This window comes from Stigmatopora argus, chromosome 2 (assembly GCF_051989625.1).
Source record: "Stigmatopora argus isolate UIUO_Sarg chromosome 2, RoL_Sarg_1.0, whole genome shotgun sequence".
Taxonomy (NCBI): domain Eukaryota; kingdom Metazoa; phylum Chordata; class Actinopteri; order Syngnathiformes; family Syngnathidae; genus Stigmatopora; species Stigmatopora argus.
In genome coordinates, this window is record NC_135388.1 from 20548341 (window position 1) to 20567124 (window position 18784).

Below are 18784 nucleotides of genomic sequence, written 5' to 3' on the forward strand. Positions count from 1 at the left end.
CTTGCCTGAAAAAAATATATAAGCCACTTTGTTATACTATGAAAAGTACTGTACTTCTTTCTGTGATGACTATTGTGTTATCATATATTAAAGGCGGTGTAGCAACAATTTAAGGTGTATATCATATTTGCCACATCTCCAGCAACTGTAGTTGACCCACACACATGACAAAGCATACAATTTTCAGTAACACGAAGGACAGTTTGGAGCATTATAACAATGTCAAGGAACGTCCAAAACTCACACCACGGAGGTTTGTCTGAACGAGATCTGAGAGACATGGATGACGAGAGGACTCTGTGGGGGATGTTCGAACCATCCCCTGATGGATGGTTGTGCACACCAAACATGGCTGATAAAGCTGCAGGAGAAAAAGGTCGGATATGAACAAGAAGTAACAGACCATACTCCAATTTCAAACAAGTCGCTAACCTCTTGTGGTCCTTGTATGTGGATCGCCGGCACTCTCACACACGCTTGTGAGGAATTCATTCACCTGTTTGAGTGATAATGAGTTGTGTAGTGTTTCCAGTGGGTAGATGGAGGGTACCATGGAGCATCCTTCAAAGCCTGTGGTACAGGAGGGAAATGATGAACATTATCTGGGCTTGGTTGGACTTGGCGGTAGCTAGACGGAAGCACACCAAATGAGACACCGAACAGCAGTTCAATGCTTTCCTTTCAATAGCTTTCCTCAAAACACACGATCTACAGTTTGTCTCCACACAGCTAGGTTTCAAAACCCATGCCGGATGTCAACACCACATGGCAGTAAATCAAATAAGTTCACAAATCAGAGGCCAAAACGGATTCTAAACCTGGAAAAGAGCTTCATGAATCAGTCCTGCCACACACGCTCGCCTCTAGCGGCACACAACAGCTGCAGCATTAGAACCCACACGCTTGATCAAAGTCAATTTAACTGCTGTTAGTAGACAACCAAGCCACACATTACCAGTTACAAAGCATCAAGCTACAACTTGTCTTTATCGTGTACAAGGAGGATGACTCTAATATATGTGGGTCAATCAAGGTCAATGCATTATTATAAGTATTGTATAATGTAGGGCAACATGTCAGCATCAATGCACTCAAACGTTTCCTGCAAATCAAGACAAAGGCAAAAGATGTATGGACTTGTGACATGTCCTACAAAATGTTATCATGAAAATTGAATACATAAAAATGCTTGGGGATTGTTATTATTATTTTTATATCATCATTTAAATGTTTCGGCTTCAAGTTCTTTTTTGACTAATATAAGTTTGATCAGCCAAATGGAAAAAAATGTGATAGTCTAACACAAAAAAAATCATAGGCAACAATGCGTTTTGCTCATTTCAATAATGGTGATCTTTTTTTTTTTAAATACAAATATAAAATGAAATGTTAACACAAGATTGATGAAAAAAATGAATAAAAACTTATATACATTGAGTATGGCGCCCCAATATTTTTTTTCCATTTACTTTATCAAATTTTACAGTGTTTGACTCAGTGCCTGCCATTAAAAACAGATAACATTTTCATTTAAACTGTGAGGACTGAGTGTGTATGTTCATGTTTCAGTGCCACTGGTGGTGCTTGATGTCCAATCTATTTTGAGTGGTACGTTTTTACACATACACAAAACACACACTGCTCACCAAATAGAGCAATCAGATGAAATTTCAGGATGATCTTAAAATGATAAGATGAGAGTGAAGACTGGGTTGGAATTGGGATCTTTTCTGTTTTTTTTGTTTTGTTTTAATTATTTATAAATAATTATTTATAACCGATGTCCATTCTTTCAATAAACCTTGCACAGGTTGGTGTCATCTTACAAGAAACCTAATGGTAAATTCACATCAGGTGTTTGATCATTGGTTTAACAAGTACATTTCCAAGAGGAAATTGAGATCCAGTGTCAATAGGAGGTTGCTAAATATTGAATGTGTAGAAAAGTCCTAGAACGGTTGGGAATTTTGCCTTCAGAGATCAGCAAGATGGGCGTGAGGGGGCTCTTACAACAATAACTAGAATTCGAATAGTTTGACCTGCATTCCAAAGAAAGCGAAAGTCAAAATTGAGTACATCTAACCTATTCTGCTCCATCATTGTTTTTTTTGACAAAGGGTAAAATGCTTTTTGGGGGGTGCGTGTTAAAAATTTACGTGCCAGCAGACTACTTAAGTTTTTGTGTGTAGCATCAGATTCATTTGCACACTTTGTGTCATAGATTCTCAAATAGAAATGGTCATAATACTACTTTTTCGAAATCTAGTAATGAAAACACCTGGCACATGCTAGAATTGGGACGTATCAGAGAATAGCACTGTTATTTGACCAGGTGAAACAGTAAAATACTAGAAAACAAACGGTTGCAAGAGAGGTGTTGATAGACCTTTGCATTAAATAAAATGATAAGCAGGATGGTGTAAGTTTTTGGAGCGATAGTAAGAATTGACCTTGTTATCATGTATACATTCCAATAACTGTAAAAAAGGGGAGATGTGAAAACAATTATACATAGCTATTTAAACGATCTAATTAATATCACCCGCAAAACTGTGTCCAAACACTCAGAAAAGGCAGATACACTTGCCTTAAATTAATCAGAGGCAGGGAAGAATTGGTAGCTTTATGTACACCAAGCCAGCTTGAATTCTGCGTAGCCACAGAAACAGGCAAGCATGCATAAACATCAAGTGGCCAAACACAAATTCCACACCAGCCAAGCACAGTTCACACTAAATCATGTGCAGCGTAGTTGGACAAAGTGTGAGTTTGGGAAAATAGGGCGGGCCAGGGGCTAACCATCAAGGTACTCTACAGGGTCCTGGCCAGAGATAAGCCAGTTTCGGAAGAGGCGGAGGTGGTAGGAGCACTGGTGGAGATGATGGGTGAGTGCACAGTCCAGAGAGAGGTGGCAGCCCAGACTGAGATCTGTGGAGAAATGACTCAACAACTGGGCCACATGCTGCTCCTCCAATAGCTCTGAGGAAGAAGAGGGAGAGTGCGGATGGACACAGTAGAGAGGGGGAACAGTACAAAAGACATGGGATGATAGAACGTACCGGAAGGTTGAAAGATGAGACCAGAACTCAAGTAGATGAGTTGGAAATTTTGGGGGCGTAATGTACGTTTGTTGACATTCAGTTAGCGCGATACCAAATTTCAAGTTGTTTTCAGCTTGGTAATTGTACGCAATGCTTCATTTATACAGCGCACATATCAATTTCTGGCATTGTCATGTAAAATAATGGCTTAAAAATTGTTTTCTAGGATTTCTTTTCCCATTCTGCTCTCACAGATAAGTGTAGCTATGATGAAAATTACAGAACTTAAGTAGAATAACATGCGCAGTCGGTAACTGTCCTATACTTTTTTGCCCTCTGTACAGTCACTCGTCAATTGGAGAGAACATTTAGAAAACAACAATTTACATTTAGAATACTGTGTTGTTTAGAATCTGAATCAATTAACAATTGGGCAGGCATTATATTGTTATGCGTGAGGAAAAAGAAAACTCATGCAAACGTGTACAACATACAAACTCCAGTTACAAATATTAATCAGAATATCGGGTATTATTTATGCGAGGTTACTTGGCTTGCAAGCATGAACCTTTTGTCAAAAATCGACAAAACTCCAGATGTGAACCGCTTATTGTTTTTGTTTTCGATAGGAGAAAGGTTTTTTTTGTGAAATAATAACAATTACAGAAGCCTATTTGATTCCACAAGTTTGAAATTTGAATAATCCAATAGTTAATTATCAGATAAGGGTGAAAATGGTTCCTGATTCCACTGTATTAGACTTATTTCTCTTAACTGAATGGTTAACTCATTCATTCATCTTCCATATCGGGCATCCTCGTAAGGGTTGTGGGGGTTGCTGCAGCCTATCCCAGCTGACTAGCCAGCCAGCTGTAGGGCACACATAGAGACAAGACAACACACTTGCACTTGGAATTATACCACCACCAAGTGGGAATCGATCCCATGCTTGCCCACAACGAAGTCAGATGAGTGAACCACTACACCAACAGATGGCTTCTCATGAGAAAACTCTCATCTATTGGTAACAGAGAGAGGCTCAAGACATCAAGAAAACAATGGATATCAAGTGAAATCAAAACGTCAGCTTTATAACTTTAGGTCCCTAAATAACAGAACCGTGCACAATAACTTGACGCTATCCCTCCACATTCATGTGTTAAACTCAGGGCTGAAAGTCATATTTTCTCCCAAAATGAATTACATTTGGCTCGCAAGATCCAGAGTAAAATTTTAAGCAAATATTTATCTTGAGATACGAGACAAATTTTGATATACGAGCAGACAGCGGACACGAGAGGCTGCTCATAAGAACATCATGGGCACTGTCTCTCTCCCCACGACTCCCTCGTGTAATGTCTCTCTGGTCGCAACTCCCCTGAAAAAAAAAACACCGAAAAAATGCTACGCTCTGCCCAGTGCTCGTAGAGACATCACACGAGGGAGTTTCGACCACAGACATTACACGAGGGAGTTGCGACCAGAAAGAGTGCCCATGATGTTCTTATGAGCAGCTTCTCACGTCCTCTGTATGCTCGTATATCAAAATGTGTCTCGTATCTCAAGATAAATATTTGCCCGAAATTTTACTCGTATCTCAAATTGCTCGTATGTCGGGGCACTCGTATGTCGAGGTACCACTATATAAAGTCTCACAAGAAACTGATACGGTGCATCCTTGGAAGTCCATTGCCCCTCACGATGCATTATTCAGACTCAGAAGTGCTTTCATGAGAAGTTCCACTTTATTATCCTGAATACAATCGCTGCAGTGTCCACAATTAATTTATCAGTTTGAGATGTTTTAACAAGCTGTAGGATGCTTATATTTGCATATAGATCCCTAGAATGTATCTACCAAATTACAATATGGTCTATTCATGAATAACGGAGGAATAGATAAAAACTGATAGCTTACACACCACCATCAACAACACCTTGACTCGCCATTAGCCATTCATAAAAACATTCCCTTTGTAGTTGCACATGCTTTTTCTGAAGAAAAATGGGTAAAATCAAAAGTAGTGACAGTACATGCATAGACTTTAATGTCCCAACATACACCTGGTTGAAGGCCAAGGATTTCAGACAAAACCACTGCAGGTAAATGTAATAGCACAACTGGAAGATTTCATATAATACCACTGGAATGCTAATGCAATGGAGCCATTTAATCCATGACACAATGTTTCCGTTCAATTAAAAACACTTAAGTCCAAATGTTCAGCCTCTCATTTTTATCCAGCAAAAACAAGAATTCAATATCGGTTGTCATGTTTTCGCTAAAAAGAATAGTCATCAAATTTGGACTTAAGCGCGTTTAATTGCACAGCGACAATAAAGTGGAAAGCAATGCAAAAATGGAATCAAAATGTTGATGTGTTTAAAAAAAGGTACGCCATTTAATTGCACAAATCTATGAATTAGAGGGAGCCTTAGTTAGAAAGAGAATGCCAATGTTAGGAAAGTGACAACAAAGATATGAGAAGATCTTTCATAATTAGGAAAAAAATGTTGGCAGGCCATTTGGAAAAATAAAATAAAAAAAGGTTAAAAAAAATAACTAAATTTTGAAGGCATGCATGACAAAGGAAGGTAAGGTAATAAAATACAGAAGCAGACGTACCATTAGTCGGATGCTTTGCAAACGACACAGAAAATCGTTTTACTGCCGGCATAGACAACAATTCTGAGGAAACAAAAATTCACTAATGTTACAAGGATCCGCATTAAGTTGTTCATATTATCATACGCTGTTCTAATAATAGATTTGTTTTTCCTAATATTAAATTAATTTGGATTCATTTTTGTGTTGTGCTAGATTTTGAATCTAGAACTTTAACAGCTGTCTGAACACTGAAGTCGTTTTACTACATCACTGAAACATACTGAATTTTAAGAACTGTGTCCTCATATATTGGATTAAACATCATTTTTTTTTAAAATGACATCAACACCAGACTGGATGAGGACCAAATGTGTCCATTACTTTTCAAAATGAGACTGGGGAATATGAATGACAAAGACAGACAAAAGCGATGAGAATGGCAGCAGTGAAGAGAACAGCTTCACATGATCCAAATCTGACATCTAATGAACAATAACACTGACATCAATGTCAGCTACAAACACATCAAGCCCTCCATTCATATATTGTGGAATTGCACTGATTAAAACGGAAAAAAGGAATGTGTTACTGTTGGCCCAAAACAAAAAAGGCACTTTATGACGACGATTTTATGTAATTTACAGAAAAACAGAATGCACTTATTTGCCAATTCTATTCAAACCTTATTTAATTGGTTGGTATTGAATTTGAAATGGATGCAAGCCTTTGTGGATGCAATCAATTATATGTTGAGAAAGTTATGAAAGATTCCACTCACGTTTTGAGGGTAGAGAATTAAGCTGCAACTTGGAACTCTTTAATCTGTCTTTTAACCTACCCTACTAAAAACAATTAATTATTTGTACAACAATTTAACCCTGTCATAATTTGGATCTAAACCTGTTTAAAAAAATGATTCTGTAATATACAGCGATATATTGCACAATTCTTTACACTGAATCTTTGGCAGTAATAAATAATTGCTGGAAAAACTTCCAACTAGTCCATCCACTAGTTGACATCATCTAGCTACCGTGCCTTCGGGCCAGAGGTGGTGGACACCCTGAATTGGTGTGTAACCATAAATGCACCTGCTCTGTATTAGTCTCAGGGTTCTGTTTAAAGTGCTGAGAGCATCATGAAGACCAAGGAACACAACAAGCAAGTCCGAGATACTCTTGTGGAGAAGCTTAAAACTGGATTTGGATCCAGAAAGATTTCCCAAACTTTAAACATTTCAAGGAGCACTGTGCAAGCAATCATATTGAAAGGGAAGGAGTATCAGACCACTGCAAATCTACAAAGATCCGGGTGTCCCTCGAAACTTTCACCTCGAACAATGAGAAAACTGATCAGAGATGCAGCCAAGAGGCTCATGATCACTCTGTATGAACCGCAGAGATCTACAGCTGAGGAGGGAGAGTCTGTCCATAGGACAACAATCAGTCGTACACTGCACAAATCTGTCCTTTATGGAAGAGTGGAAAGAAGAAAGCCATTTCCCAAAGGTATCCATGAAAAGACTGTGGGATAGGCTGCCCAGCTTGCTTTGCAATTGTTTGTTCACATTGCGCAATGTAAGATAGGCTGGCCAACTTGCTTTGCAATTGTTTGTTTGCATTGCGCCATGTGGCCAACTCGCTTTGCAATTGTTTGTTAGCATCGCGCAATGTAAGATAGGCTGCGGCAGTTTGTGTGAGCTATAAAAATATCTTGTTTGCACAAACTTAGCCCTTCAAATGTCTAACCATATCAGCCCAAAGTTTTGTTTGCATATACATTGCCCTACATTGTTGTCATAGAAACTTTACCCTGTTTTCCTATATAAAGACTCACCCACTGTTCATTCGGAGAGAGTTGCAAGGACAACAGGCTTCACAACTGTTACAGCTCTCTCCCCATCCTGCAGTCTGGTAATAAATACGTATTACCTTTAAATTGGTCTCACTCTTTCTGTGCCGGCTCCTGAAGCTGTCTTACAGACCTAACAAACTTTGGTGCCGAAACCCGGGACCCAACAAGCCAACAATTGCTGGAGCAAAGACGGACTGCGACGAAGGGCAAAATTCAAGACTGTCGACAGCATCCTCCATTGAAAGGGTCAGTCCGACGGCCATTCCCTCGCCGCTCCGGTGATCTGGTGAAGGGTCCTCTCCCGGACCAGGGCAGGTTCAGAACGAGAAAATTGTGAGTTCAATTGAGTTCAGTTGATTAATTTGAATGAGTATTATTACTGCGGTAGTGAATGTTCGAGGTCTGGACCGACATAGGTAGAACATGAATGTTCGTGGTCTGGACCGACATAGGTAGAACATGAATGTTCGTGGTCTGGACCGACGTAGGTAGAACATGAATGTTCGTGGTCTGGACCGACGTAGGTAGAACATGGATGTTCATGGTCTGGACCAACATAGGTAGGACATGAATGTTCGAGGTCTGGACCGACCTAGGTAGAACATGAATGTTCGTGGTCTGGACTGACATAGGTAGAACATGAATGTTCGAGGTCTGGACCGATGTAGGTAGAACATGAATGTTCGAAGTCTGGACCGACGTAGGTAGAACATGAATGTTCGAGGTCTGGACCAACGTAGGTAGAACAAAAATAGAGTCAGGGACTCCGCTAAGAGACAAAAGTCAAGTCTTGTGGTCTTGGTGTGTTCAGAGATATTGGGTGAATCACGACGTATTGAGATCAATTTCGGGAAATTTAGAATAGAATTGTTGGTTAAACTATTATTAGAATAGAATTGTTGTTTAAACTATAAAGTAAGAGATCAATATGGGTTGGAAAGCGACAAGGGAGATGGTTTATTGCCAGACTGCAGAATGGAGATCGGAGGGTTGCCGGATGTGGGGTATGTGCGGATGCGTAGTGTGGAGGTTGCCTGTGTCTGCCGCGATGGGTGGAGAGGCATGGTTTCTGTCCCAATTTGAGGGATGTGGAGGGTTTGATGAGCGTAGAAGGGGAATTGTTGAAGAAAAGATTTTTGGTAAGTGAATAGAAAAGATTTTTGTTAAGTGAATAGAAAAGATTTTTGTAAGTGAATAGACAAGAGTTTTGTAAGTGTAACATGCTAAAGTGTTTAATTTATTAACGATCGCATGTTGGGGATGTGCAACTAGTTTGGATGGGATGTACATTGATATTTGATTATTGATGCCTGGATGCCCATACCACTAGTTTGGATTGGATGTATATCGGTATTCGATTATTGATGTCTGATGCGTGTACCTTGACCCCAGCACGGGAGATCTTCTTCATATCATTAAAGTTGGATTGAGGAAGCAACAACGAATCACTATTGTGATTATTTCTCCCTGTGTCTCAAGGTATGCTGGTTGTTGTAGAGGCCGTTTGAGTTTGTGGTTTGCAATATACACTGTTTAGTGAGAGTGAAGATAATGTTTAGTAATGTGTATTTACTTTTGAATTGCGAGCGTGAATGTGCGAGTCCCAGGTCATGTACATGTATGTAACATTCAGTACGCTACCTTTGGCCGCCATTACCCTGTAGAGTGTCAATGACGGGTATAGCAAGGAATTTATGTTATTGATATTTCATTTTTTACCCTGTTGATTAGTTGAGAAGGACTTCTCGAAGTTGTAAAAAGAAAAGATAAAACAAGTTATGACCGTAAATTGAAAGGGTGTAATTGTACATTATGTTTTGGGTTCTAATGTGTTGCTTGTATGTATGTATGTATATATATATATATACATATATATATATATATATATATATATATATATATATATATATATATACATATATATATATATATATATATATATATATATATATGTATATATATGTGTATACAGACGCTCCCCTACTTACGAACATTCAACTTACGAACAACGGTACATACGAACATGTCTGCAAATTGCGTTTAAGTCCAAAAATGTTCGCAAAATATAGCACTGAATCAACTTACAAATTCAACTTATGAACAATCGCTCGGAACCAATTGCGTTCGTAAGTAGGGGAGCGTCTGTATATATATATATATATATATATATATATATATATATATATATATATATATATATATATATGTATGTATGTGTATATGGGTTTTTGTGTTGATAAAGATATCATTAAAGTTGGATTGAGGAAGCAACAACGAATTACTATTGTGATTATTTCTCCCTGTTTCAAGCGAAAATGCAGAGTGCAACATTTGGAGGCACCGCAGGGATTGCTGTTCAGAGGTCCAGTGTCCATGACCTGCTCAATGAATTCTGAGCCAGCTAAATCCCCCCAAACACTACAAACCAGGCAGATAGCAGTGAGAAGAGGTGTTGCTGTTTGAGAAGAACCTTTCATTTGGTCTCAGGAGTGGACAGGACAAAAAAATTGATCATTCCAATGCTTGTGACAAGCGGGTGTCATCTGTCCCATCCCATTATTGTTTTTAATGTTATCGAACACATCCTGGCACAGACTGAAGTGCATCAACAGTACCTTGCTGTGAGGAGGGCTTTCCAAAGTCTCAAAAGAAACAAGGTGAGGACTTTTATACAGGCGTCAGTGCGGAACAGATAGACCAGTATGTAGTGACAACTAAGAAAAACAGGGTTTTAGCACCAAAACACACCATTATTCAGATTGAGTGTCGTATAGCTGCCAAATCTTTTAAAGAGGGCACGAGTGTGCTTTTTCAGCCAGATGTGAACTCCCAGTGGCCAGATGGTCTTGAGTTCAACGACATCTTGGTCAGGGTAAGAAATGGTGTTTTCCCTGTCATCACAATTGATGTCTCAAATCCAACAGACCATGATATTATATACAAAATATGATGATCATATATGATATGGTATACAAAAAAAATTGACTGTACTTTCCGCTGAGATTTTTGAACCAGCCCCAGCACCAATTACAGTGAACCATACCAACATTCACACCCCACCCAATACGGGTGAACAATGGGACCCACCTGTAGATGTAAGTCACCTGACAGAGGAGCAGAGACAGGTAGTCAAAAGAATGCTGAGAGAAGAGTGTCACTCCTTCTCAATCTCAGACAATGACATTGGCTGTATTGAGGGTTCCCAGATTTTACCCAGCCATTCATTGTACACACTGATGCCTCACACCAGGGGTTAGGTGCAGTGTGGTGTCAGAAGCAGGATGGCAAACTTAGAGTCATTGCCTACGGCTCCCGCACATTAACAGCAGCTGAGAAGAATTATCACCTACATTCTGGTAAACTGGAATTTTTGGCTCTAAAATGGGCAATCACTGACAAGTTCCGAGATTATTTGTACTATGCCCCAGCATTCACTGTTTACAGCAAAAACAACCCGCTCACTTACCTTCTACCCACTGCAAAACTAAATGCAACCACTTCCAGGTGGGTTGCAGAATTGGCTAATTTCCACTTTACAATAAAATATAGGCCAGGGGGGGAAAACAATGACGCTGATGCTTTGTCAAGGATGCCACTGGATGTTGAGTCGTTGATGAAAGAATGTTCTTCTGAGGAACTACCACCAGATGCCATCGTTGCCACGATCCAAGCAGTCAAGGTACAGTAAATGTCCCCTTTGATTCTGCCTTCATTACAGATGTGTTGTTCAGTGTCAAATTTAGATGAGACAGCTGCGGCGTCAATCAACCCCATACCAAAAGAAGAAGTAAGGAAAGCACAACAATCTGACCTGTTCATTTGTCCTGTGTTGAACTATAAACTGTCAGGTTGTAAGCCATCAGCTGAGGAGTTGAAGTCGCTCAGCCCAAAGACAAAATGTTTGCTCAAGCAGTGGGACAAACTGATAACAGACAGTGACGGGATTCTGTACAGAACCACCACAACCCGTAAACAGTTAGTCCTACCAGAACAATATCGAGGAACAGTAATGAAAGAGTTGCATAATGACATGGGGCACCAGGGTGTCGACCGCCCAGTATCCCTTGTGCGTGATCGTTTCTTCTGGCTGTATATGCAGTCTGATATTGAACATGATGTGACTAAAACCTGCCCTTGTCTAAAACAAAAAAACATGCCATGAACAGAGAGGGCCATTGGCAAATATTGTGACAACACAGCCTTTTGCGCTGGTCTGCATTGACTTTCTTCATCTTGATCGATGCAAAGGCGGATATGAATATATCCTCGTCATTGTCGATCACTTTACACGTTTTGTCAAAGCATATGCCACCACCTCCAAGTCAGGAAAGGCTGCTGAAAACCTTATCTTCAATGACTTTGCCTTGAAGTTTGGGTTCCCCTTACGCATCCACCATGATCAGGGAAGAGAGTGCCTTTGACAAATTCACAGTTGAAGCCTCAACCTGAACCGCAGCCTGCGGTGGGCAAAATTGTGTTGCGGGTGCAGGTAATGGGGTTTGTGGATGTTGATGAGTTGGTCATAGAGCACCAAAACAAACTCTCAACGCAGCAGGAGTTAATGAAACGCTCGGCAATACACAAGGAATTCAACGAGAAGGCGGCTGAGGAGGAAGCAGCTGCCATTCTAACAGCACAAATCAGAAAAAAAACGGGGAAGTAACGAACTTTCCGACTTCGTGGAAATAACATCCTGAAAAAGTGTTCACGAGTCGTGCGATCGCCCACTTTGATGACGCTTGTCTTGTCCATTTTAGAAATATTATTAAAAGTTGTCAAAAGAAATTGTCTTTAGAATGTTTTTTTCTCAAAACGTCTGTCAACAAGCACCGACGAAGAGCAGCTTAAATCCAAACAGGTAAAAAGCGGTGGTGATAAATAAAATGGGTGAAAAATTAGATGCTAAAGAAATCATGAATCGTTTAAAAAGATTAAAAGTTCAATGTAACATTGTTTTGAATTCTTAATTTTATGTTTAGTAGATTATGCTCGTGTTCGTTTGCGCTCTGCCTCTGTTGCCTAACGTTAGCTTCTTGACACACGAATAGATTTTGCATGTTTATTCATTTTAATGGCTTATTAAATAATTTTATGATCATTTTCTCTCATTTTTGTGTCCTCACACTTTTCCTACAAAATTAGGACACTGATGAATTTTTAGGGGTTTAGTTGATAGTTTTGTGAGGACGGTGGAACAAATTTAATTGACATATAAAGTACTGCTCTACTTACGAAATTTTCAACTTATGAAGAAAGTTCTAGTACCAATTAATTTTGTAAGTAGAGGTACAATTGTATGTTTTTGAGTAACAATCTTGAGACGAAAACTTCTTTGTAACATTTTAAAATATTTTTCCAATGGCACCATCTCAATATGGACAGAGTGGGGCTCAAGGGTGAGGGTTAGTGAGAGTTAAATACAGCTACGGATGACACGACCCAGATTTTTTTTTGTAATAGACTTGCTGCAAGTGATCTACTGGGCTGTCAAATTACTGCATGATTTTTCCATCCAGTTTTGAAAAATTGCCTTTTCTCAATGAGATTTTAGAAGGGTTTGCTGACATTTTAACAGAAAGCCCAAAAGACGCACCACCACTGTCAGATATTTAAAAAAAAAACACAAACGCCTGAACTGGAACAATACTATTAAAAATACAGATGCCACCTTAATTTACAATCTCTTCCAACGAAAAGCTCCTCCTCCACTGCCAGATTTTGTAGCAAAAAAAATCCAACACATCATAAAGGGCTGGCTCTAGAGGTGACTGTGTAGTTCCCTTCAAAAAGAGAGCATTCAGCCAAAGCACCTTCTCTGTTCGTGCCGCACATACCTGGAACTCAATACCAATTAACATACATGAACTCCCATCTCTTAACCTTTTCGCCAATCATTTTAAAGCCTGGCTGTTAGAGAAACGTTGCAATCACAACGCTGTCTAAAATGGTGCTACGTGTGTGTGTAGTATGCGTCATCGTTTATCTTCAAGCTACACAAGAGACTAAAGATAGAAATTAGCCCTCGGCTACAATCTTGCATATTTACATTTTTTATGTGTTCATTAATATGTGCTGTCCCTTATTAAATAAATCAAACTCAAGTAAATGTAGCTGTTTTTAAATGAACACTAAACAGATATATATATATATATATATATATATATATATATATATATATATATATATATATATATATATATATATATATATATATATATATATATATATATATATATATATATATATATAGTCAGTGTAGCCGGGATCATGGTGAGAAATAAAACCAGGCAAAGTGGTATAAAAAAATTCCATAAAACAATATTTTCATGAATACAAAAAAAAGATGCTGCTAGATTGCTGACACAAACAAATTAATAGCACTACAACCCAACAATTACTTCTAGATGTAAGATAGTAAAATGCTGCTAGATTGCTGACACAAACAAATTAATAGCACTACAACCCAACAATTACCTCTAGATGTAAGATAGTAAAATGTAAGTAAATAGAATTCCATCACTGAAAAGTATTTCGGGTAAACCACAATGAAGCAAATGCCACTATGTAGTGTGCACTTCTAGGAGGGAAAACATTACTGCAATTGAAAGAAAAATAATGATTATAATCTACATCTCAATATTACATTTGAAAGGACACTTGCGCAACTACCACATCTGTTGTTCTATCAGTCCATTATTATTTTCAAATGGACATGAGCATGAACTATGAACTACTGAAATGAAAATATACTAATAAAAGTGGTGTGGAGGAAGAATGATGGGGAAACATTTGTGTGACTGAAATGAAGTATATTAATATGTACTGATTAAAACAGAACTGTAAACATCTAACAATTGATGCATGGGCATGAATACTCCTCTTAACGTGTACCATATTTCCTTCCATTTTAAGAGTTTCATGATTGCAAGAACTATTATATTTTCAAATTAAATGTATGTGTATCTGAATTTAGTACATTTACTTGACCACATTCTCCACATGGGCCTACTCTGAATGATGTATTTAATAATCAAATCCAAATGAAAATTTTGATAATTTTTTTTCTGTGCTGTGTCTCAAACACATACCGTCTTTGTAGGACAGACTGCTGGTGGAGAATTTTTTGCGATGTGCACGTGCGTAGTCCTGCAGATTAGGGGCACTAGAGGACCCACCTAGGACAGTGGTGCTGAACAGCCCGGCACACTGAGAGCCTGCGAGGGGGGCGGGGGGTTAGTGACCACTACACATAACATGCTGTTACTCAAATGACTATTCAAAGAGCGACAGAAAGAGAGAAAGGACAGAAAGAAACGTAGGAAAGATCAACATGCAGACACAAATAGTAAATCATGCACTTATGTTTCCCTCTCGTTGTGTTTCTTGCACATGGCCTGAGCCATATTTACACGTGAAGATGTAGTTTTCACACACCGGCTACGAGCACTGACTTCATCAGGTTCTTTGCCCTCTTCAATGGCACATATATGTTGTAGAATTATGCCCCCCTTCACAAGAAAATATATATTATCCGGAATACAGAACTCAGATGTCCCCCACAACTCATTTTTTTGTTGTCAACTGTTTGTACGGCAACAGCAGGTTGGAGAGTCATCAAGATTTCGACTCTGGAAGTATTCAAACTTTTGCCTTTTCAGACCCCCAAATTGCCATTGTCGTGTAAATGATAGGGTTCTTTGTAAAAGTTTTTACGTTTTTACCCCCATGACCATCGTCATGAAAATGGCCCCTAGGACAACCACCATGATATTGTCTTCAATATTAGGAATGTCAGGGACATCAGCTTTCAAGTTCTTCCTGCATGTCTGCTGAACAGAAGTGTGTGTCTGAGAGGATTCAGAAAGAGCAGTTGAAATCAAAATTGTTTACCTAGATTCACGACAAGCTTATGTCAAGCAAAGTCTGACGTTTGAGTTAAAATTCTGAAAAGCTTGTAAGATATTGTACCATCCCCATGTGTAAACTCTTTGGCAATATTACAATGTCTGAGGACTACAAAGGATATGCAGCAGTTTGAGATAAAATGCATTGATTGGTATAGCTTGTTGAAACCTGCAAAATGTAAAGGGTTTACAGTGACAACTATTCAAAAACCAGCATTGCACAAGGTGCACAGTTTATTATTTTTCTAATACACTGGGTCTGACCAGTATATTAGAAAATGTAAAGAGGCCTTTTTAGATTGTTCATAAAATGTCCTTTAATTATGACTAGATGCCACAATTTGCCAGGGAAGGCGGTGAGGCCACAGCCAATGTAAAGTGGTAGCTCTACTTACAATTGCTTCTACATGTCAAATGTTTAAGTTACAAAAAGCTTTGATTAATTTTTTTTTCCAAGATATGAAAAATGGTCCAAAAATAAAATACAAAAACACTTTCTGTACCTGTTAGGGTTATTAGTCTTACATTATTATATATTTGCTTGGAATGAAGAACGCTTTGTTTTACTTAGCTTATTAACATTAGAAAAGTTATTATAGTCTACACCTGCTTGCGTGTGACGCCAGAGCCGAAACTGGACAGAGACCTGTAAGGTTCAATTCTCTGATGGCTATGGGAAAAAAAACTGTCCACAAGTCTATTTGTCCGTGCTTTGTGAGACCTGTAGCGTCTGCTAGAAGGCAGCAGCTGGAACAGGTTGTGACCGGGGTGGTATGGGTCCCTGACAAAGTTCCTGGCTCTGCTGAGGTAGCGAGGGCTGGCAATGTCATCCAGTGAGGGCAGAGAGCAGCCGATGATCTTCTGGACGGTGTTGATCACTCTCTGAATGGCGTTTCTGTCTGCTGCCGTGCTTCCAGCGTACCACACTGTAATGCAGTATGCCAGGATGCTCTCCACAGTGGCTCTGTAGAAGGTTACCAGAAGCTTAGTCTCCAAGTTGTTCCTCCTGAGTACCCTCAGGAAGTGGAAATGTTTCTGGGCCTTCTTCACCACTGCCATGGTGTTGGTAGACCAGGTGAGCTTGTCCGTGACGTGGACCCCCAGGAATTTGAAGGACTGGACCCTGTCCACGCATACTCCATTTATGAGGAGTGGGGCCAGATCTGTGCTGCATTTGCGAAAGTCCAGGATTATCTCTTTAGTTTTCGTGGTGTTTAGTGTGATATTGGCTTTAAGCACCTTCCCAGGTACTCCGTCGGGGCCAGCAGCCTTCCTGGTCTTCACAGTCCGCAGTACCTGTCTCACTTCATGTTCCTGAAGCTTCAGTGTACTGCTGCAGGGTGGTGGTGGATGTGTTGAGACTGAGTCTGATTTGTCAGGTCTCAAAGCGGGCAAAGACATGGTTCAGTTCCTCTGCTAGTGAGGCATCTGCGTTAACAGACACATTATTGTCATTGTAATTGGTAATGTGTCGTATTCCCTGCCACATCTTCTTTGGGTTATTTTCTGTGAAGTGCTGCTCAATTTTCCTTGTATATGCTACCTTGGCCTTTTTAATGCCTCTCTTCAGGTCTGCTCTGGCAGCGCTGTAATGTACCTTGTCCCCTGACATGAAGGCGGTGTTACGGCATTTGATGAGTGCCTGTCTCACTCGTCATCCAGGGTTTTGGTTAGGGAAAACCTGTAATACGTTTATTAACAGTGACAGTATCCGTGCAGTTTTTGATGTAGGAAAGTACAGTGTCCGTGTAGTCCTGGAGGTTGTGGTGTTCAATAAGTTCCCAAATGGTGCGGGAAAAACAGTCCTGCAGCTGAGAAAGGGCGTCCTCAGGCCATGTTTTTATTATCTTTATTTGTGGCCTTGTTAGCCTCCGGAGTGGGATGTATGAGGGGGTGAGGGACAGGCAGAGATGGTCGGATCCAGCAAGGTGAGGGAGGAGTGTGGCTCTATAAGCATGTTTGATGTTGGAATAAACAAGGTCTAGAATTTTAGCTCCTCTGGTGTGAACTTCACGTACTGGATAAACTTAGGCAGAACAGTCTTTAAACATGCTTTGTTGAAGTCACCGGCGACAATAACGACTCCATCGTGGTCAAGCTGCTGTTTGTTTACAGTCGCTAGCAGGAGGCTAAGTGCCGTGGTAACGTTAGCATCCGGTGGGATGTAAACAGCCATTACAATGACAATTATTAGCTCTCTAGGTAGACAGAAGGGCCTGCACCGTATTGCCAAGAGCTCTAAATCAGGGGAACAGTGCGTGTTAATGATCCTACTGTTGCAGCACCAGTCGTTGTGTATGTACACGCCCCCTTGCTTTTCCCGGATTCTGTCGATCGATCGAGCCGTTGTAGCGTGCGGCTAGCTAGCGATACCGCGGCGTCGGGGATTTGCGGGTGTAGCCACGTTTCCGTGATGAGAATAATGTTGCAGTTCCTGACAAAGCTGTTGTTAGCAAGCTGAAGTTCCAAATCGTCCATTTTGTGGGTGATGGATCTGGCATTGGTCAAGAAGATACTCGGAAGCGGTGCTCTGTGTGGTTGTTTCCTTAGCTTAGCAGCTAGGCCCTCCCAGCATCCGCGCTTTTGCTTTCTTTCCCTTCGCCGCCTCCGTCATACTCTGAATGGGCTGACTATCCACGGAGAACCCGGTGGTCTCGAGATGTCCTCGGGGATATTGTAGGTTCGTTGGTAATCTGTTGTGATGGATATATCGCATCTCCTCCCGAGAGTAATTAAATCCTGGCGACTGTGCAAAAAGTTTGCCTTGAAGATGTTTGTAAATAACGATAAGATTGAGAAAACAAAACACCAAACTGGAGAGCAAAGAGCCGCTGCACCCGTGCACGCCGTCCATCTTGGATTGAATTTGGTAAAATCATTGGTTTTTGTCCATTTTCAAGTCTTTGCATTTGAACGAACTTATCCTAGGGACTTTTACATATCTGCCTCAAACTTGGTTGGTCTGTTAATTAGACTTGTGTGATCAAAAGTTATCAAAACGGTGAGTTTTTGTGATTGGGTGTGTCCGCTCAGGACTGCTTGCAGTCCTAGTTTTTTTTTCTTTCAGTAATTGAATTCTGTTACTGTGGTGGAAAAAATGAGTTTCACTTTTTAGAAAACAATCATTGAGATACATAGACTTCTGTATGAAAATATGTAGTACTAGGATTAACCCATTGAATACTACATTAACCTCCTAAGACCTAAACAAGATCTTGCAAGGCATGCATTTTTATTTTTTCCTTGATATTTAGGCCAATTGAGATCTGATGAGTGTAAAAACAAATAATTATCTTTTTACATGATGAACTTTCTGGGAAAATAGATGTCCACATCATAAGTGGACACCAGGCCCTTGTGGTCCAAAATTAAACATT

The 18784-nt window shown here is 39.9% G+C and overlaps 1 protein-coding gene across 3 annotated transcripts in view; it reads right to left on the reverse strand.

The window, feature by feature from the left end:
• ppip5k1a (diphosphoinositol pentakisphosphate kinase 1a) overlaps positions 1–18784 on the reverse strand; it is a 51299-nt gene that overhangs the window by 4797 nt on the left and 27718 nt on the right. The window contains exons 26-29 of one of the 3 annotated variants that reach the window (XM_077620537.1): positions 14592–14717; positions 5668–5730; positions 433–570; positions 245–361 (exon numbers count right to left, since the gene is read on the reverse strand). In XM_077620537.1, the coding sequence (XP_077476663.1) occupies positions 245–361; positions 433–570; positions 5668–5730; positions 14592–14717 (444 nt within the window). The remainder of the gene's footprint in view (positions 1–244; positions 362–432; positions 571–5667; positions 5731–14591; positions 14718–18784) is intronic. The other 2 variants (XM_077620547.1, XM_077620554.1) reach the window with 2 other exon arrangements.